The 22,344-nt window shown below is 45.0% G+C and overlaps 1 protein-coding gene across 1 annotated transcript; it reads left to right on the plus strand.

Annotated features, from left to right (window-relative positions):
• The first annotated feature begins 17,845 nt into the window (after positions 1-17,845).
• Positions 17,846-21,427, plus strand: LOC136458484 (V-type proton ATPase subunit c''2). The gene is made up of 4 exons (XM_066458426.1): positions 17,846-18,107; positions 18,225-18,302; positions 20,724-20,894; positions 20,974-21,427. Exons 1-4 carry the CDS (start codon positions 17,995-17,997, stop codon positions 21,140-21,142), a joined length of 531 nt encoding a protein of 176 aa, XP_066314523.1. The 5' UTR covers positions 17,846-17,994; the 3' UTR covers positions 21,143-21,427.
• Positions 21,428-22,344: the final 917 nt, after the last annotated feature.

A 22,344-nucleotide genomic window follows, 5' to 3' on the forward strand; every position in this document is an offset into this window, starting at 1 on the left:
ATCTAAAAAAAAATAAGATTTTCATGGTATCAAAGAAGAATACTGTAATTTGCTAGATAAATATTTTGCATATTATTGAGGAATGTCCAGGATCTTAAAAAGGTTTTGGCTCCTCTGTCGATGATCGTGTGGAGCCAAAGCCACCGGGAGCGGCGCCAAACGAGACCTTATTTCGTCACTCTCTCCTCTGTTTCCACTCTTCTCGTTTTCATTGTGGCAAATATTGGCCCTATCCCTCACTCCCACTCTTGTTTTCATTGATGACAAACGTAGGCCCACACAGCAAGAGTCTGAGGTCTGGTAGATTGTATCCTCCTCTAACACGGCGCCAGATAAGTTTTGGAGATGCAAAGCCGATGCTACACCGCTCATGTCGTGGTCTGGCCGCCTGAGCCTGACTCGGTGCCACGATGCACGTGAGAGTGTTGCTCGCCTTCCGGACTTTTAACCTCACAACAGGTACAAAACAATAGACAAGCATTTAAAGTGAGTGATTTTCTAGTCAATTTTTCATACAAAATTAATTGTTTATTGCACCTAGTATTTAATATGAATCTTTAAATTTATTCCAATTAGTTGAAATTAATTAAATAGGGTTCGGGCAAGTCCAGTTGAATTTAACAAAGATAACTAGCTCCTTGGTACGAAGTACGAACTAGCATAGAGGAGGATAGCATAATAAGGCTGTGTTTAGTTGTAGGAAGTTGGAATTTGGGGATATTGTAGCACCTTTGTTTTTATTTGGTAAATAGTGTTCAAACATAGACTAATTAGGCTCAAAATGTTCGTCTCGCAATTTTCCACCAAACTGTGTAATTAGTTTTTTTTCGTCTACATTTAATGCTCCATGCACGGGCCGCAAACATTTGATGTGACAGGTACTGTAGCATTTTTTTGGAAGTTAGGGTGCAACTAAACAAGGGCTAAGTTCTGCCTCCACTTGCAATGCACATGTATATTTGCTAGTCTTTTATAAAAAGAATAATATCTGAGCGATAAGCGACCTTCTTCTACCTTAACTTGCCTTCTGCTTGCATGCAATGCATGGGTCAATCAGCTACTAGTTATTGTGTCGCTTTCGTTTTAGAAGAAGAATGCCTAACGTGACCCTAGACTGTTTTTTCACCGTATATCCCAGCGAAGGTTGCGGTCCAATTCGAGTATTAGAATAGAAGTTACATACGTTCTCTTGCTCAGTTTCTCGTTCTCCGTTGTTTGTTTAAAAACCCCTGGACGATCGATCAAGCTCCCCTGTTTGCACCAAAGTCCTAGTCCCGCGTCGTCACTTGTGTCCAGACATGGTCTGGCTCACACATGCACTTACGGAAGCAATCACCCGTTGAAATTTTACAGAAGTACTAGTAGTGTAGCGCACACTTGCACTTAATTACCATGTCGATCCCCTTTTGAAGATACCTTTTGATGTTTGGCAATGAACAACGAAGCCTGTTTTCCGAGTCTACACTGTTATAGTTTCAGTATTTGATTATTGCCTGCTGGCTTTTCGGTTCCACTACCGGTCCTTTTAACGTCCTTTCATGCATACTATTGGTCATTAATCTTTTTCAATCAACCCATGGTGTTTAATTATATTCGGACTATTGTGTTTTCAGCAAATTATAAAGAAAACCAGGTTTCGGATTGTTAAGGAGTAGGTGTTGACAGCTTCGGGGCGTCGATCTGATCTTTGAGTCTACTTCCCTATAGCTAGCTAAAAGGAATTAACAAAATATATGAATCGAGTCAAATGTTTGATTTTCTTAGCTGATGACCGATAAAGTTTTCCAAACGGACCGCCTGGCACGGCACGGGTACGGGCACGGCCAGGCACGGCACGGCGAGGCACGACACTATGCAGCACGGCAGCCTGCCGTGCCGTGCCTGATAGTGCCACCGTGCCGAAGTGGCAGCCCAGGCACGGCACTATCAAGTGTAAACCGTGTCGTGCCGTGCCAGTAGGCACGGTGGCACGCCAGTGCCCGTGCCGGCCCAGGCACTAAACACATTTTAACCAAAGCACTTCATCAGTTCAAGATTGAAGTAACAAGCACAATTTGGAATCAAAATTACCAAAAAAAGAACTGGAGAAACAAAAACAGAGCAAACACACAAGAGTTAAGAAAATAGGAATATGGGAGCATGTGCAATGGCTGCCTCACTAAAAAACTGCTAGGTAAAACTCATCCTTGTGAGAAACCCTAGTTAGGAAAAGAGTACAGCCTAGCTCCAAAGTTCAAATGTTCAATGTTCTTACATCATTGTCCAAGTTCTCATATTACAGACCCAAGTTCCATCTAAATGTAAAGACTAAAGTAATAAAGATGAAGACTAATGCTTCAAAGCTTCAAGCTTCAAGCTCCCAGCTGGCCAGCTGCAAAAGAAGAACAGAGTTAGCATTAGGATTACTAATCAGTTAGCAAAAGAAGAAGAGGAAGTTAGGGACTTAGGGGTATGATTTACCTTGGCGGCGGGAGCACTAATCAAGATAGAGGTCTTCAAATGATTCTTCTCCACCACCACCTTCGTCACCATCAAGGTCGATGGGGTCCTCTGCGCCAGCTCCACCAGGTACAGCTCCACGGCCGAAGAGCTCTTCTACCTCTTCGTCGCCCATGTCGTCGTCGTCGTCACCAGGGAGGTCGCGGACCCTCTCCATCTCATCAGCCATGGCAGTGGCACTAGCCTCCACCGTGTCCTCAGAGACAGAGGGAGGCCGGGACGGTATCCTCACTTGCCTTGGCCTCAAACGTCTGCCAAAAGAAGAAGAAAGGAAGAACATGAACATCAGTCAAGAACTCAAGATTCAAGAAAAGAAATCAAGAACGGAGCAGATCGGAGCTAGGGTTAGGGTTAGGCTTCGGAGCTAGGGTTAGGGTGTCTTACCTAGACGTCGCCGGCGACGAAGACGGCGGAGCCGGAGCTCCTAGCAGCAGCGGATCCGCGGATCTACAGAAGAGGGAGTGAGTCAGTGACAGTGAGAGAAAGAAGAAGAAGAGCAGAAAGGGATGTTACCTGCATCGTCGGAGCTCCAGAGCTGCGGCTGCCGGAGGACGAGAAGAGGAGACGGGGTCCACGGGGACGACGGTGAGTCGCCGTTGCCCTTGGGAGGGGCCGTTGCCCTTCGCCACCGTCGTCGAAGAGGGCGAGAGCCAGAGAGGAGAGGAGGGAGAGCGTTGGCCAGCGAGAGGATGAAATAATTTAGGGTTTATGTGGGTGGGGAGTAGGGGAGGCCGGCCGGCTTATATACGCGGCGGCGCCGTTGCCCTGGATCCAACGGCCATAATCCATCACGGGGGAATCGGACGGCTGAGTTCCCTGGATAGCGGGCCGTTAGTGGGCCAGGCCACTTTATCGTGTCGTGCCCGTGCTGGCCCATGGGCCGAATTGGTAGCCCAGGCACGGGCACGGGGGCGGGCCGTGCCAGGCACGGGCACGCGGGCTGCCGGGCCGGGCCATGCTTGGGCCGTGCTTTCTCGGGCCGTGCCTGGGCCGGCCCATCGTGCCCGGCCCATCTGGAAAACTTTAATGACCGGGAAAGTGCTTACTACTTATAAGTTATAATACCTTCGATCGAGCTTCTCCTTTTTCGCATTCAGCTTTTCTCGAATACGCAAAAGATTTACCCATCATTGTAATTAAGATAGAGGAGTTTAACCATAAAAACGATGCGCTTCTAGCGAGCGCCCTAAGAGGTCTACAGGATGACAGCCAGAGGTTGTACCGTCCTAGCATGCGAAATCAAGTTCCGATATTACTGTATATAACCAATGAACCAAGATATGTGTAGTGATGCAACCTAAGTGGTGGCCTTGCGTCTCCACTGCTACTTACACAACTGACGTCCATGAGGAACGCGTCCAGTGCTTCGATGTTGGAAGTGGTCAGCTTAGCGTCGAAGAGCCCCTGTAGGCCTTCCGTCCCGACATGCTTGGCATTGATAGACCCCGTGGCGAAGCCCATACGTTGCATGATAAGGACCTCGCCTCACTTGGAATCAGGTACTTGAGAGAGGCTCTGAGCCGCTGGCTGCTTGCTCCACAACGGGAGCACCGACTTAGTAGGTGGCAGCTGCTCGGAGGCTGACGAATTAGCGGGGAGTCGACTTTCTTCAGCACTCACTTGGTGAAGCTCTTGAGTCGATGTGCGGCGGAGTTGTCGCTGACCTCGTCCGGATGGCCGTCCCACGACGGCGTACTGAGCAAGTTCAGTTCAGTTATTTGATTTCAACCATTGTATCTTGCCCTCATGTTTGACTCTGATTTATATAGGCCATGTTCGCTTGAACTACTTCAGCAGTACTTTTCAGCGAACAAACAGTATTTTTCTCTCACAACAAATCAGCATAAGCATTAGCATAAGCCAAATTATCGTAGTTCATAACAACATGGCTGGTGTTTACTACAACTAGGAAAATAAGGTCCTCCTTCATCAAGTTAATATGTGGAATTCACCATTTCCAGCTTATGTGTGCTCAAAAATGGCTTGACCGATGATTCATGTCATTTTCTTGACTATATTCTAGGTGATTTAATAAATCACCTTATGTTTGCAAGTCAATTGTTCAGTTGTGTAAGGAACAATAGTGGTACTAGTATCGACTTTTATTAACAACTAGCGTGGGTGTCCACGCTTCGCGTGGGAAGGAGGTGAGAAAAAAAATAGAATTTTTTTTTATTGGGCTGACACTGTTCCTTTTTCGGAAAAAAAAAGAGTAACGCACCCGGTACTGTTGACCTACAGCGTTCTGAGTCTGTGGAAACGATGGATGAACAGTGCACAACGATGTGACAGTCCTCAATTTTAAAGTTCTTACCAGCATGGGAAGGGAGGTGGGAAAAAATGGGAATTTTTTTTATTGGGCTGACACTGTTCCTTTTTCGAAAAAAACCTTATCAAGCGCCGAATGAACAATAATGCACCCGGTACTGTTGACCTACAGCGTTATGAGTCTGGAGAAACACCAGATGAACAGTGCACGACGATGTGGCAGTCCTCAAATTTGAAGTTCTTGCTAGCGTGGGTGCCCACGCTTCGCGTGGGAAGGAGGTGGGAAAAAAATAAAAAAAAAAATTATTGGACTGATACTGTTCCTTTTTCAAAAAAAAAAGAAGCTTATCGGGCGCCGGATGAACAGTACGCGCCCGATACTTTTGATTTACAGCGTTCTGGGTCTGGAGAAACACCAGATGAACAGTGCGCGACGATGTGACAGTCAAATTTAAAGTTCTTACTAGCGTGGGTGCCCACACTTCACGTGGAAAGGAGGTGGAAAAAAATGAATTTTTTTTATTGGGCTGACACTGTTCTTTTTCCCGGGGGGGCTTATCGGAGGTGGGGAAAACAAAAATGGAAAAAAAATTATTGGGCTGACACTGTTCTTTTTTCGGAAAAACTTATCGGGCGTCGGATGAACAGTAACACGTCTGGTACTGTTGGCCTACAGGATTTCAAGTCTGCGAAAACGCCGGATGAACAGTGCGCGGTGGTGTGAAAGGCCTCAAATTTAAAGTTCTTATATAGATATAGATGGAAATGTAATAGATCACACGAGATATGATCCAACATATGTGAAGCTAAGTTACTTCGATGTTCCTGTCTTTGACAGCTACAGGCTAAAAATTTTTCATCTCTTTTTAGGAATCATGTCACTGACCCTCTACTGCTTTGAATCTCTTTTTTACTAGAGATCCAGGAAACAAAGAAGATTACAAGTGGGCTTGTAGACATTGTTCGATCCTTAAAGAAAACAAAGCAAATTCATAGTATATATCTCCTTTTTTAACTCCAGTTATCCCTATCACGCAGAGCAACAATTGAGACGAAACCCTTCGCAGTCGCAGCCAATATGTGAGTCTAACTTGCTCGTTCTCAAAGCTCGCCACGACCTTTGAATTCAGAAGAGTGGGTCAACAGTCAACTTGAAGTGTCGTTTCCGACAAAGATGACAGCGTGGGTAATTTAACATCGTCCAGTGGCCGCAGCCTGTACGAAATTTCTACTGCGATGCGAGATCACGGACCAGGACAGGTGCTTAATATATTGAAGAAGTGAAGAGTTGACTGAATGGAAGAGCGTACGACATACATGCACTACGACGCCGTTCCGTTTCTGTATTGGAACTGGATCAGTGTCGTCTCTACTTTTCTATTGCAGTGACGATTCCAAGTTGGAATTGTCTGTCGTCTGTAGATACGGGTAAACATCGCCTCCGTGTTGTCGTTTCTCTACTGGATTTGGATATGCTCCCAAGAAATTGACGTGTAAAATGAAACCATGCTTAGGCAAATAAAAACTGCATTCCCAAAAGAACACAACTACCTTTTTCTTTGGTTACGAACAACCATCAAGTGCTACAACACCTTTCCGTACGTGAAAACCTGCGTGGTGTTTTGGAAGCTTCAGCTGGGAGGTGTTTTTGTGATGGAGCAATGGTGAATGTTCCCCAAATCCACGCCGTCACCAAATATAATCATGCTTCGCCGTTTCAACAGAGCATCGCATGACTGCGATTCCATGTTCACATCCCCAAAGCCGTCAACGCCTTCTCAATCAGCTCACCTAACTCGAAAGTTTCCCCAAAGGTCAGGAAGATGGAAGCAAAGGAAGAAACGCACGAAATCTTCAACGCCCGAAGCCGAAAGGCGCCGCTGAATGACGCCGGCGGCAGGCTGCAGCTGCAGGTCGCACACCTTCTGCCACGTGTGCAGCATGTGGAAATTACTACCTTTGGCCCATGGTGAATCATCGTACGTATCATCCACCGCAAGACATCTGCAAGTCATCGGAGTCGGAGCTGCTGAGCTTGGACTCTGGTCCTGCGGAATGGGAGAATAGAAACCATGCAGCAGGAGCAGGCAAGTGGCCGTACCAGAGTAGGTGGTCAAACTTTCTTTCTTGTGTTCACGTGAGGGGCGAACAGACCAACGCTGAACCCTGCACACTGCATTGCAAGCAGTCTCTTGACCGATCATCCATGGGTCTCACGGCAGTAGTAGGTGCGGTCCGGTCCGGTCAGCAAAATAACTGAACATTACAGTACCTTCCATTTTCAGACATATTGTACAGCTAGGCCTCATTTAGATTGCAAGTTTTTTCACTCTCTCTCCATCACATCAAATCTTTAATACATGCATGGAGTATTAAATATAGATAAAAAAATAACTAATTACACAGTTTCATTGTAAATTACAAGACGAATCTTTTGAGCCTAGTTAGGCCATGATTGGACAATAATTATCAAATATAAACGAAAGTGCTACAGTGCCAAATACTGATTCCTAATCCCAATCTATACAAGGCCCTATACACGTACGTACTCCGTATAGTGTAACAGGCGCTGACCAATGATCGTGGTTTGACTCAGAGGCAGAGACAGAGGGAATTTTTTTAAAAATTTTAACCCTTTTTTTAATATAATTTTAAATCTAACACTGTCAGTTTTTTTTAAACTAACACTTTTGGCCGCGCCTATTGCCATGGCGCGGCCAAATGCCTGTGCCGCGCCATGCATGGCGGCGCGGCAGACGCGTTACGTGGCGGTGACCATCACCGCTGACCGCTGACGTGGCAAGGCTCTGCCGCGCCACCGATCTTGGCGCGACAGTGCCGCGCCCTGATCCATGGCGCGGCAGAGCCCGGTATAAACGCCGCCGCTGCCTCCTGCCCGAGCAGTCGGCGTTCCGCGAGAAACACAGCAGTGCCGCCGCGCCCGCCTTTGGCCGCGCCTGCCCGCGGCCGCACGCAGGCGCGCCTCCCCCTCCGGCCACCTCCATCCCTCCTCGTCCTCGTTTAAGGTTCTGATGCATATTTTATTTTCGTTTGAATAATGGATATGATATTATGAATGGAGTTAAGGTTAGCAGAAAAAATTTATTAAGGAACTACAGTGAAGATATAAGTTTGAGTTTGTCAAGGTTAAGGTTAATTATTTAGTTAGAAGTATGTTTGCTATGTAATTTTTTGTTGCTATAATTGTTGTTTATAATATTTTAGTTCCATTGCAAATGATTACATTTTTTATTAATTTGCGTTGTTTTGATAGATGTTTAATTTGAACCGTTTTATTAGATGGAAGACATGTTTCAGGAGCAGTTATGGCGAAAACGGTGTCGTCCTAGAGAAATGTACCCCGACGATTCTAGCAAAGATGCCCCCGTCCCTCCTGAACTCCCTGTCCCTAATTGTGACTGTGGTCGTCCGGCCGACGTGTTTCAATCGAGACATTCGGACACAGCGGCTCGTTGCTTCTACACGTGCAGCCGTTTTAATGTAAGTAATTATTGCCATATATTTTTCTTTTCATTTGTATTACTAGGTTACTAATATTTTATTGAATTTTTATTGTGTAGGACCATGAGAGGTGCCTTTTCTTTCAGTGGATCGATGGTGCAGACAAGTTTGACTCCCAGGTACCTCCTTTTCGATGATTGGTGGAGAGGCGACATCCACGAGAGCACTTCGAGCGGTGGGTTCCACCTCCCCCTAACCCCCCTCCAATGACGGCTAAGGAGAAGCACTTAGCCGCAGTTAGACAACTCGAGGAACCTCCTCTATGCCATTGTGGAAACCGAGCCGTGATAAACCCTGACAATACGTTGGAGTTTGTGTGTCCAAACAAGCATGAAGTAAGTGCAAAGTGTATTTGTTCAAAAGTTGAGGTATATGTGTCCTGTACTAATATCACGTTATTTAGGTGTATTCAATGGTGAAGTGTTGTTTTAAGGAGTGGTTGTATGGTCCTAAGAACAAATGGTCCAAAGAACCTCCAAAAGCAAAACAAAAGAAGCTAGATGAGCACAGAAAGCGAGCTGGTCGCACCGTTGAATCACCGATTGTAGTGTCTGATGAGGGGGATGAGGAGGAGGATGACACTATAAGACTGAGCGAGCTCATTGCTCTAGCAGAGGCGGGCTTGCCTGCGGAGGAGGCTGAGGATGACACTGTCAGACTGAGCGAGCTCATCGCTCTAGCAGAGGAGGGCTTACCGGCGGAGGAGACTGATACGACACTGCCAGACTGAGCGAGCTCATCGCTCTAGCAGAGGCGGGCTTGCCGGTGGAGGAGGCTGAGGACGACACTTCTAGACAGAGCGAGCTCATCGCTCTAGCAGAGGCAGGGCTTACAGACGGAGGATGATGATGACGCGTTCTTCACTCAGGCCGCTTACTATAGGCGAAAGGCAGATCAGCGCAATGCAGGTGACCCTAGCCACAGCAACAGGATTGTGGTTGAGGATTGGTACTCGGACAACGAGTTGCTGACTCAATATGTTTCTGACTGAGAGTTTTTGATTGTATCTTAAGTGATCGATCTTAAGTGATCATAACTGTTTGTATCATGCATTCAAAATTTATAAAACGAACATAATCATTTGCCGCGCCGTAGCCTAGGTTTAGTTGCCACATAGGATGGTTCTACCGCGCCATAGGCCACGGCGGTCTAGGCCGCGCCATAGTACATGGCGCGTCAGTGAGTTGGTCAGCCAACGGCCAGCCAGCAACAATTTTGTTGTTGTCGGTGTTGTGCTAAACTACAAGTGCTGTACAAAACGAACATTAAGCTAATAAATGGACGACGAGTTGGCACATAATATTTTCATTTGTTTATGAGTACAAGTTTTCAACGATAATATTCGTTCGACATAATGAACTAAGTCCCACGAATGTAAGGATCCCTTGAATGCCTCTTGGAAACCTCGTCGTCTAGTAGAAGAAGGGGGTCGTCATACTCCACATCAAAAAGGGGTACAGCTGGTGCGGCGTAGGAGGGGCCATCCTATTACAAAATCATAAACAAAGGGTTAGCGTATTCAAATTAATATTTTTCAGATAAACATTATGTACCATAGCATAATTTGAACTACTTGTTATGTAATACAAACACTATATAAAATCATATGTTGTCTTCTATGCCGGCTAGCCTTGTGGCCAGATTGCTTGTAAACGGAGCAAAGATTTTTGCCACGGGTCTCGTTGAAGTCTCCCCCGCCGTACATGTCTTCGTCGTACCCTCTCATAGCATCCATGTCCCCCTTTAGTCGCTTTTTCTTCCTTCTATCCTTTCCTACCTTCATTAGATCCGGATGCGGCACATAGTCATAACCATTATAAGGTGGCCACTGTGTTGGGTCTAGGTATGGCTCAAAGCTCATCTCCCAAATAATAACGGTGTTCGAACGGAGATACAATGGTGACATATATGGTAGATCCTCATAGTTGTACCCACGAACCCTGCAGGCCATAATCATATGAGAGTAAGGGACATGCATGATCTGAGGGACATTGCAACTGCACTCAAGCTTGTGCCACCCTTGCTCCGTACACAAAGATATGGCGGCAGGGTCCATATGGCTCGACGGTGTGGTGCTTGGCCAATTCCTCGGCCTCCTTTAAATGTTCAGCTCCAGCCTTTCCAAAACGCCCCTACTCAGCTATATTCCTCTAGTGCAAGTTCCCACCTCTTCACAAAATATTCGTTGCACTTATAAAAGGAGAACTCAATAATTCCAGACACAGGCAACGATCGAACTCCGCTGAATACATGGTTGAAGGACTCCGAGGAGTTAGTAGTCATGATGTCATACCTAAAACCCCCCTCATCATATGCTAACGCCCACTGAGCCTTCTATTCCATCTGCGCCTCTAACCAGGCCTTTCCTGCTGCATTTACCATCTTGTCTACTTCTCTCTTTGTCTCCTTGAAACTCGTGCTCTATACATACACAATATAGAGCCTTTACTTTATCACATACCTCCTTCTTTCACTTGACGCCGCCAGAAATTTGCGGTAAAGTGTCTCATGCACCATCTATGTACTAGAGGCAGGAACCCATCTATTTGCTCACCTGCAGCATTAAGAAGCCCTACGTGACGGTCGGAGATCAAACATATAGTGCGAGTTGGGCTAAGCACTTGGACACGTAGTAGCCGCATGAACCAAGACCATGATTCATTTCTCTCCCTCTGCCAAAGCAAAAGCCACGGGTACTATCTGGTCCTCAGGATCAACAGCAGCAGCCATCATTAAGGTGCCCCTTGTACTTTACTAGTCAGGAAAGTGCCATCAACAAGTATGACTGGCCGACAAAACTGGAATGCATGTTCTGTTTGCGCGAACGACCATAACACACGATAGAGGACATGCCTCAATGGGTCCCGAAAAAAACATCACTCTAGTGTCCATAAACCATTTCAAGCCAGGGTTATAATAATGCATTGCACATAAGATGCGGGGCACCCTGTTGTATGCTTCCTCCCAAGTACCCCATCGAATCGCGAGAGCGATTTGCTTTGCACGCCAAGCCTTTCCGTACGACACATCGTACCTAACGAATCCAAATATGGACTGTTGTAAAGAAGACACCGAGATGTCGTTATTGTCATCAACGAGGCCCAATATACGACGGGTAAGGTAACGTGTAGTGAGCTGCTGATGATTTTCCTTCCCTCTATTGTCTAGGCAAGTGTGGGGTTCAACAACTTTAGTTATCCTCCACTTGCCATCACTCTGTCTCCTTCGTGCATTTAACCTCCATAGACAACCATTTTTGCATATCAAGTGGTACCTTCAACTCCTGGTCCGAATGAGTTACGGTGTACGGTCTATGGTGGTACATAACATAGTCCTGAAGGAAGAGTTTCATCTCTGACATTAGTGTTGAATATCATCCCCTTCCTAAGAGGTTCTTTCTCATAGTTATACAATGAATTCCTACACAACTGGAGACCGATATCACTAAACTGTCATATCCGTCATGCTGACATCCTTATAGTTCGGAACGCCCCTGAAAGGTACGTTCTTGGACCTTAGTTGCTCAAGCTCAGTCGCTGTATAAGGTGGTGGTGGAACATACTGCTGCGCTTTGCTAATTCTGGCCCATGAATCATAGGTGTTATCATCCGCAGCCAAATCTATGACTAGTCTACCCTGAATATGGACACCATGTAAAACCTCGGTTCGTACTAGTAATGGCATAGTATGAACCGGTACTGGCATGGCATCAGCCGGTGTTGCCACAGCATTTGTACCTCCTTAGTCATCATCAGAACCGTCTAAATCACTGCTAACTACATCACCGATCCTGTCCTCCTCCTGCTCCTCCTCTTCCTGTTCGAACTCATTCACATCGAAGTCATTGCTTATACAGCCTACTGTAGTTGAATGAAACTGCTCCTGCGTCAACTGACCTGTCCAAATCCATGTTATCCTGACTTGCTTCCCCTTCGACACCTAATTCTTCTTCATTGCCTCTAAAACCATTGATGGACGGGCCGTCCTGCACACCATGCATCCTGTACCTATTCTCCACCACCACCTCAGCCATGGGCACATTGAAACCTTAGAGAACCCTAGTATAGCAGGACCAGTGAGCAGGGTCACGCAAGGGCATGAGGACATAGTGTACCCTAGTCTTTCTAGTATCAAACCTCCCCTTGAGTGTGAAATCACCCTCTAAACTTTATATTCAAACGGACACAAAGGTCGTTGAAGTTAGGAGGTTCATCAAACCATTCCAATTCTTCTTTCATATCCTCAAACATACCATCTTCTCTCCTAATACTTCCTCCGAACAAAACTCTAACACAACAATCCATCTGCAAAAGCATTTCAAGAAACTTCATGAAGTCGTCTAAATCATCAAACGTAATGTTCGTACTAACATTATTATATTTTCTAACTATAACTATACTAACTAATCAAATATTAACATCTATACAAGGCTAACTACAATAACTTATTAGACTAAATTCAATGCACAACTAGAGTAAATAACTGTACTAAATAAACTATCTTACTTTACTACCTATACTAACTTATTATATTATGTATACTAACTAAACTAACTAACTTTACTAACTATATTAGCTATACTTTGATAATTTTAGTAATTTTATTAACTGTGCTAACTATATTAGTGGAGTACCTCGCTGCAGCACCTAGGCGGGTAGCCGCCCTGCGTAACCGGAGGTTCTGGCCGGAGGGGGAGGCGCGCCTGCGTGCGGGTACGGTGGCTGCACCGGGCGGCCGGCGGCCTGGCAGGCGCGGCTCGCTTACTGCCTCGGCTGCCTTGCTGGCGCGGGCGGGATAGCTGGCATGGGCGGACAGCGGCCGTGGCGGGCGGCGTCCTCGGTCGCGGGCAGGCGCGGCGGCACTGCTGTGTTTCTCGTAGAACGCCGACTGCTCGGGCAGGAGGCAGCGGCGGTGTTTATACCGAGCTCTGCCGCGCCATAGATCAGGGCGCGGCACTGCCGCGCCAAGATCGATGGCGCGGCAGAGCCTTGCCACGTCAGCGGTCAGCGGTGATGGTCGCCGCCACGTAACGCGTCTGCCGCGCCGCCATGCATGACGCGGCACAGGCATTTGGCCGCGCCATGGCAATAGACGCGGCCAAAAGTGTTAGTTTTTTTTTTAAAAAATGACTGTTAGATTTAAAATTATATTTAAAAAAAGATTAAAACTAAAAAAAAATCAAGGCGGGGGGGGGGGGGGGGGCAGGGGCCTCCCCCTAATGGTCCACCATGGATGCATTAATAGGATTTCTTAATCACCTTTAATTAGGCCCACGCAAGGAGAAACGAAGAGTCACATTTACTCTGTTCCGTGAATGCGAATCGATTCTACGACTCCTCCGTGGCTCCGCACGACTTGCTGGCGTGTTGCGACTCGTCGCTCATCTCCTGCTCTCCATCTCCCTTCTCGCCGTGCAAAGCTGAGCGGCCGCAGAGGGCATCGCCGTAGTCCCGCAGAGGCAAATCGCGAGGCAAGCAAAAGCAAGCCTGCAACTCTGCAAGACATGCGGCAAGGTGCCAAGGTAGCAGTACTGTGTAGTTTATTTCTTTATTCTCCTTTCACTGTTTGTCTGTTTCAGTGATCAGAAACGGCTCTTAATTCTATGGTTGATTTCCTTTTTCATTTTTTACCTTCAATTTAGGCATTGAGCATTTGATCAAGAATTCGAGACGAAGATATTAAGAACAATCGATAGTATTTTTAAGCCGAGATCAAGCTCTGGCGATGGCAATGGTGAAAACACTAATGCAATCAATAAAAATGATCGGCATATAGAAGTACAACCGAGTGATGAGCAAACTCCCAATCAGGGTACTTCTGCTCCCTCCCAATCAACTTGCTGATCTAACAAAGGGACTAGTGAGATTAGGTAAAAATTCTATTTATCCCATGGTCGATAGATTGATAAGATTAGTCATAACTCTTCCAGTATCAACGGCGACTATTGAGACTCTTTTCAGCCATGAAACTTGCGACGACAAGTACTAGACGTGTGCTATACATTATATTGCCATATGTGTTATGATTGAATTTATACGGCAATGTATATGTTTGTGTTTAATTATACATGTGTATGTTTAACTTTGCCTAGGGCCCATGAAACCATGATGGCGCCTTGACGTGTCGGCCCCCTTTGTCTGGATCCTGGCTCCGCCCTGGTTTGGCTGGTGCTCCTATTGGCAAAAGGTAGAGATACAGATAGATAGGATGGGAGGAAATGGACACCGCTGACCAAAAAGTATAGAAGCAAATGATGATATATATCCATTTCGATCTGATTTCTCTTTTATCAGTAAAAAAAAATACAAATCTAGCTTCTGTATCCGTATAGTATCAATCAAGACCACATTGCGAGTACACAACCATCATCATCCAAAAGAAACGAAACAATCAGCCTTGGAATTGGAAGACAAAAACAACTAAAAAATAGAATGAAAGGACCCAAAAAAAAAAACGAAGTTTACGTCTTCAGCTCGGAACCGCCGTCTCCGCCATGGCTTCGATCTACTTGCTCTCTGCATGTGATGATCCAATGACGTCGCAGGCCTTGTGCCGTCAAGAACGTCCGAATGTGCTGCGGCGTACCTTGATCAGAGCACAAACCGGTATCCCGACGTGATTCCTTGGCGGACGTGCGCTCCTAGCGATCCAGACGCACGCGCAGCGGAAATAATAGCAGCGCGCGTGTAACCTCAGCAGCGTTGACCCCGCGCGCTGAATAATAATTTGGGTCAACGACGACACCATGTTTGTGCATGCCTTGTCATGAACCCATATGGCTTGAGTTTGGAGATGTCTTTCTTCTCCCTTGATTGAAAAAAGCGAGGAAAACCATGCTCTTGGTTGTTTCCCCCTTTTTTTTTCTTCATTCAGAAGACCTCCGGGTGGTGGAACCGCCCGGTGATGGCGCCCCCCTGCGGCTGCGCGTTCCTGAGGTACATGGACAGCGCGTAGTTATCCGTCTCCAGGCTCCTCACGCGCTCCTGGCACCCGGCGAGCTGCCGCTGGAGCTCCCGGTTGGCCGCCTTCTTCTCCTTGTACAGCCGGTGCTGCACCTGGATCCTTCTTCAGGAGGCCGTTCTGCCACAGGGCCACGTCTCGCTCCGCGCGGCAGGCGGTGGCCACGGAGGCGTCGAAGTCCTCCAGGAGCCTGGCGGCGCGGGCCCTGGCGTCGCCCCAGCTCTCGGCGCTCGCCATCGCTTTCACGAGTCTCTCGATCCACTGGTCCGTGCGGTCGTCGCTGCCGTCTGAAGGAACATGAACAGCATCGACGGTGCGCTGCTCTTCTTCTTCTTCGGCGGCCGCGGCAGCGGTGGCGGGGTGGACGTCATCATGATGAGCACCAGCAGCGGCATCTAACCGCGCGCTCGATCGCCACGTCCAGATCTCTCTCGCACTGCTCCAGGGTCCGCGCCATCTCTGCGGAGTTGGCCGCCATAGCAGCAACCGTACCGGCGATTTGGTGGTCAGCTGCGGGCCGACGGAGGCGACCAGTTCGCGGAGACGGCGCTTGGAGAGCCGCAACTACCCCGAGATATGTATGGGCAGACCTACGCTGCTGCACATGGACAGGCAGAGAGCTGTAGCAATGGCGAGATGCAAAATAAGGAAAGGACCAGAGGGCTCCTAGCTTTTATTGCCTGGGTGGAGCTCCTCCGTTTGTATCTCTCCCGTGTTGGAGTCGAACTCGAATCGAACCCACGCGTTTTGATTTTATTTTGAAGTTTCGGTGGTCTCTACTACGAATCGACGAAGCCCCTGTAGCTGACTGCTGGGCCCAGCGACACATGCACAGGATCTGAATTCTGAACCCGCCGTAGCTCAGCTGCTTATTCATGGTTTATGTAAAGTGAGCAGTTAGTTATCATAACGTTTATAGGTACTCTCTCTTTCAAATTATGATATACTTTTCTGGATACATATTGCATATATCTAAGCCTAGGTGTATAGTAAAAACTATGTATTAAAAAAATCAAAACACCTTATAATTTAAAATACAGACAGTGGTTATCAAAATGAATCTAATAATCTTGATCTATATAATATTTATATGATTATAAACTCATTAAATTTGTCGAGGTGTGTCACATCGGCCCTCGTACTCTCAAATTGTATTGTTTTAGATCTTAATCTTTTCACTCTAGCGGCTATAGCGGAGGCTCATGAGAGAGCAATGTGAAAGTGAAAGGTACAGGCCTAGAGGGCGAGCCAAAAGGGTCATTTTGTTTCACCTAGCCACAATGGACATTCGCTTGCCAATGCACAAAAGAGCACACATATGTAAGAATTATTCTCTCTCATATATAGCAAATTTGTAGGGGCAATTTTAAAATTCACATTTGAAGAGTGACTACTCGTAGAGATGGTAAAAATTAAATGTTGTAAGAAGGGTTGTTCCTAGAGTTGACATTTCATGTCTTGTTAGAGCATCTAAAATGGTCTTTTTTGAACTCACTCGCTAAATCTATCTCTCTTCACCCTCTTAACAACTTATGTATATCTTGTTCGACATTCTAGAGAGCCAACTATATTCTTTATCTTTAGCGAGCGAGAAACTATAAATAGATGATAGAAATATTTGGAGATCTATTGGAAGGTATTTTTCCAACATGGAACGATATGAAGAGCTCTGGCCAATGTAGTTTTTTTTTGCCATCTAGACTAGACTACATTGTTGGTATCAAATTCTTGATTAAAATACCAATGGTTCCTAAACTATTGTGCTATTCTCATCTAGGTCCCAACCTATAAAATTGCATATCCAGGTACCTAAACTATTTAAGTACCCCAATCCAAGTCTAAAGCAGTCACACCACATTCTATTAGCAGACATAGCACTTCGGCATATAATTGATATGTGGGTCACGGCTCATAGTTACATGGGCGGTATCGAAACTATCACGTGATCATCTAGACCCCAAAGCTACGAGAATACACATCTAGGTCCGTATAATCTACTAAAGTACTCTAACTATGGTCCAAAACACCCGCCTTTCTCCTTTACCGATGGATGACTGCGCTCAACACGCTCTGCTCATGTGACCGCCATGTTGTAGCTATGAGGATCTTAGCATCATGACTAGGTGCATAAGGCTATAATACATTGCTTACGTGGGGATATTAACCAATTGCTCCTTGCCATCATGGTGGAGGCGCACACCCAACAACAATGCCTAGTTCTGTCCATTCGTGCTTGCAAGTGGCATCAAAGATGTTCTTGCCGAGATAGGATGAAAAACAGACGCAAGGAATGAGCAAAGGCTCGGTAAGCCTAGCTCACAAGTCGAACGAAGATGAATGGAGTGTGTATTGGCCAGTTTGGACTGAGATTGGGGTACTTAGATTAGGGACCCATAATTTAATTTCATAGCTTCATGACTTACTCGGTAGATAAGAATCACAAAATTATTTAAGGACCACTTGTATAATTGTGAGCTATGGACCCTCGTGTCCAAGTATCACAGTGTCACGTCAAGCTAATGAAACTACTCCATCTCCTGACCATCTGCTGCCCCGCCCCACCACGTCTGGCGCCGTGCAAACCACGCACGCACCTGTCGACGGGCTCGCCTCGCCTCGCACGGTCGCAGCCTCTCGTCCTCTGCGCCAACCCGGCTCTTCTTCCCCAAATCCTCCTTCCCCGATCCAGTCCCACAGCGACGCCGAGGGAGAGCGAGAAGAGACAGACACATATCGCGCGCAGAGATGTCGTCGGACTCCTCGTCGTGGGCGCGCGCCCTGGTGCAGATCTCGCCCTACACCTTCTCCGCCATCGGCATCGCCGTCTCCATCGGCGTCTCCGTCCTCGGCGCGGCATGGTGAGTCAGCGCGCGCCTCCACACCCTGTCTCGCTAGATCTGCCGCTTCGACAGGTCTTGCTTGCGCCTGCCTGCCTCTCACTGTCCTTGCTATTTGCTTCTGCTCTGTATCTTCAGGGGTATCTTCATCACGGGGAGCAGCCTCATCGGGGCCGCCATCAAGGCGCCCAGGATCACATCTAAGAACCTCATCAGGTACGGAATCTGGAGCCTTCGATTCTTATTACATGCGCGAGCTGCTGTTGGTAGAATTGGCTAGGCTAGGGTAACGTGCTGTAGTTCCGCCTGATTTAATTCACCATCTAGCGGAGATGTCCTCCCTATCTATAGTTAAAAATCCTGTCCATTGATTGAATTCACCGTCTAGCGGATTTGTCAAGTGATAACGTGATATATTGACTTATATATAGCGTTCGTATTAGGAAGTTTTGGATGTCATCTCGATGTACGGTGCGCTGATATATGTAGAATCTAGAAGGTTATAGACGGCAACAACCTGCAAACAACCGCCTAGAAAAGTTCATGCTCTTATTGCAACTGTTTAGCCCTATGCCTTTCCATAGCTTTTGGTTGTTACAAACCATTGGGCCTCCCCTGACCTCTTGGGAATGCACCTATATTTCAGTTTACCTTGGATTAGCTTCGAGCACTATATTGTTACTTAAAGAAACTCTTTGGCCTTTTTTGTGTGCCTATCAGCCTATCATTACAATCTGGCCTTGTTCTCAACTTTTTAAGTTTTGATCCCCTCGGCTCTCATATTCCACACTTGGTTAGGGCTTTTCTTTCGGAGAACTAAATCTTTTACTCCCTTCAATAATGTTTTCAAATCATCTATTGACCTTAGTCGCCATGAAGCTGATCATCTGGACTAATTGTGGCTAATCGTAGTGCATAACTGATCACTATGCACTGAAAACCATGAGTAATCATGATTAGTTGGACAACTTGATAACTTTGATTAGATTGCAAATATAGGCTGTTTTAGTATTCTACTTGGTTGATCTTTTTCTAACTTGATCCTCAATAAATTAAAACCTATATAGATTAACAAGACACGGTCGATGTTACTAATCACGGAAAATACTTTCATAATATATACAACTTTCACTATTTAAACTAGTATAAATTTTTATAAAAAAAATGCAAGTCAGCTTTACATTGGAGACCATGTCACTCTTTTTAATGACCTACATTTGGAATCAGAGGGAGGAGGTCTGGTGTATGGTAGGAAAGACTTTTATTTAGTTGTTTGTTTTTGAAGGGAAAAACATGTACCAGTGCATGTTTTTTTCTCTCTCTCTCTGGTAATGCTGGAGACCTGGGTATTTCTTGATCCCTGATGCTCCTGTTAGTGTTGGTGGTTCAAAACTTTGATTCATAGGTACTGTTGTTTGACAAGTACTCCACATATAAACATTCCAAGCCATGCACTACCATGCTTAAGTTCAGCTGGTGCAATTTTTAGCTTTGCTTTTCTTCCATTTCTGTGGCTAATACAGTCAAGTTCTTCTGTTGATCTTCTTGGTTCCAATCATGGTCCTTTGTCTATCTCAGCATCTGTTGGTTTCCTTTCGCTCTTATCCTTTTGTTGTTGTTGTTGTTGTGTGTTGGTGCATATGATCAATAGAGCTCTAGCTGTGCAACTAGATTGTAATATATTCTTATTGCACTAAGCCACTAATGATGATGAGGTGCTAGGACAGATTAATAATCGAAAACGTTGGATCACACTTTCTTGTGATCATCATATGTGTAGTGTAAAGTTTCATTAGAAATTCATAAGAATATGTAGAACAACTACTGCTAGAAGAGGAAGCATACCCATTCATTTGGTGGTTAGGAACACAATTGAGTTTTGATTACCTCATTTTTTAGATATACTGGCAGAGCATTGCAGTATTCATCTGGTAATGTTAGATCTTCACCGCTCCAGTTTTAAAGTATGCCATGTTTCCCATATTATTATCCAATAGCAATGGTAGAAGTAGAACCTTAGTATAGGGACTTTGGAACTGCAGTGTTGTTTACATCTGTCTTTGTTTCCACCGTTCTGAGAATTAGATAAATGCTTTTTTTTTACCTAGAATCATTCATTCAGGCATCTGGTAATTTATGCCCCCCCCCCCCCCCCCCCCCCCCCCCCCCCCCCCCCCCCCAATGCCACTGAATGGCTTAACCAAATAAGCTCACTTGTGTCATGCCTATGAATATACCAAATAAGCTCACTTGTGTCATGCCTATGAATATACTCTATAAACAGTATAGAACAATAGAATCATGGATTAATGGGATTGAGAGTTGTTTAGTTGCCTGAAGCAACTCATCTTGCATTTGATTGAATGGATACATGCTAAAGTTATATCTGACAGCCAGATTCACACCTACATATTTGTATACCCTCAGTAAACAAACACCATATGATGTTCTCATCCTTGCATCTGCCTTGTTTTGCTGTTTTCTTGGCGAGCAATGAACATGGCACTTAGACATAAGGAATGCAACAAGCTCGAACTTCATATTAGAAATTTATATTTTCATCGAGTCATAAACTATTGTTCTTTATAGTTTCTTCATTTTTTAAATCATAATCTCCATGTGCTTTTGCTTTTTCAGTGTCATCTTCTGTGAGGCTGTTGCAATTTATGGTGTAATTGTGGCAATCATCCTCCAGACAAAGCTTGAAAGTGTGCCAACATCTCAAATGTATGCTCCGGAGTCTCTTCGAGCTGGCTATGCAATCTTCGCATCTGGCCTTATTGTTGGCTTTGCTAATCTTGCTTGCGGGTAGGCACCAGGCTCTCCATCTTGTTTCCTCTGGTGAATTTATGCTGCAGTTCCAGATGATTAAATTTCCTATTTACAGGGTATGCGTGGGGATAATTGGAAGCAGCTGTGCACTTTCTGATGCTCAGAACTCATCACTCTTTGTAAAGATCTTGGTGATTGAGATCTTTGGCAGCGCTCTGGGACTGTTCGGAGTCATTGTGGGCATCATTATGTCTTCTCAAGCGACATGGCCAGCAAAAGCTTGATTTTCACCATTAGTAGCTCTGTAAATTATTCGGATGGAATGTATCGGAATGTGCATGTGGTCCAACTGCCTTTTCCTGTTCTTTTTCTTTTGCATCTTTTGGCAAAACACGAATTCTGGCGCGCGCGTAGAGCTACCGATTGTAGAGTTGCTATTACTACTGCCGGAGTACTCCCATGTATGTTGGATATCTTAGGTGCTATTGCCGTTGCAAGACACACTTGGCATTGGCGTATTGAATAAATGCTTTGAACTGAATAAGATGGAAATTATTCTTTTTGTCACCCTTCGATTAGTGCCAAAGTGTGGGTCCAACATTTCTTTTATTAGAATGACATAAATGGGTACTTCTGTGGTTATGCCCGAACTGCGCAGGGGTGAACTTCGAAGTTTGATAAGGATCGAGGAGTTTGTTCTAAAAAAAAAGGATTGAGGAGTCAAATGATATAAAGTTTTTTTTTATTAAAGTTCTATATAAAAAACTACTAATACTTATGATACAACATACTCTTTTGTCCCAAAATAGAAATAGTTCTCGATTCTTGAGAAGTCAACTTTTTTCAACTTATCATTGCATAGATCGTTGAATATATTTTTTATAATAAACTTATTTAGAGATATAAATTTAGTCAAAGTTGAGAAAGTTTGATCTGCACGCATCTCATAACGACTTTCTTTTTGGGATGGAGGAGTAAGTATCATCAATAATTATGACATAACATAAAAACATTAAATTAATTATGACATCTATTTTTATAGTAAACTTATATATACATAAATATTAATATTATTTCCTATAAAATTAGTTAAAGTTAAGATAGTTTGGATTCCACGAATTTTATATAGTTGTATTTTTTTTATGGATGGAGGGAGTACTCATGTTCTAAACTGTATTTCTAAATTGTAGGTCGCTTAAGTTTTGTTCTTAGCTAATAATTTTTTTAACTTTGACCATATTTATCGAAATATAACAACGCTTGTATCATCAAGTTAGTTTTATTAGATTCTGTTTAAATATTTGTTCTTAGTCAATACTTTTTAAACTTTGACTGTACTTATTAAAAAATAGCACCATCCGTAACATCAAGTTTGTTTTAGATTCACTATGAAACACTTGATAGTGCATCTATTTATATTTTTTCTATATACTTTGAATGTCTTGACAATAATTTTTTATTTGATATTTTAGAAGTTTGCCTTAGA

Source organism: Miscanthus floridulus, chromosome 6, assembly GCF_019320115.1.
Source record: "Miscanthus floridulus cultivar M001 chromosome 6, ASM1932011v1, whole genome shotgun sequence".
NCBI classification, from domain to species: Eukaryota; Viridiplantae; Streptophyta; class Magnoliopsida; order Poales; family Poaceae; genus Miscanthus; species Miscanthus floridulus.

What these genes read in the sequence shown, in the direction of transcription:
- LOC136458484 (XM_066458426.1), top strand. Translation starts at nt 17,995, where the DNA reads ATGTCGTCGGACTCCTCGTCGTGGGCGCGCGCCCTGGTGCAGATCTCG. An exon ending in ACATCTAAGAACCTCATCAG is followed by an intron (nt 18,303 to 20,723) that starts GTACGGAATCTG and finishes TTGCTTTTTCAG; the next exon opens with TGTCATCTTCTGTGAGGCTG. An exon ending in TTTGCTAATCTTGCTTGCGG is followed by an intron (nt 20,895 to 20,973) that starts GTAGGCACCAGG and finishes TCCTATTTACAG; the next exon opens with GGTATGCGTGGGGATAATTG.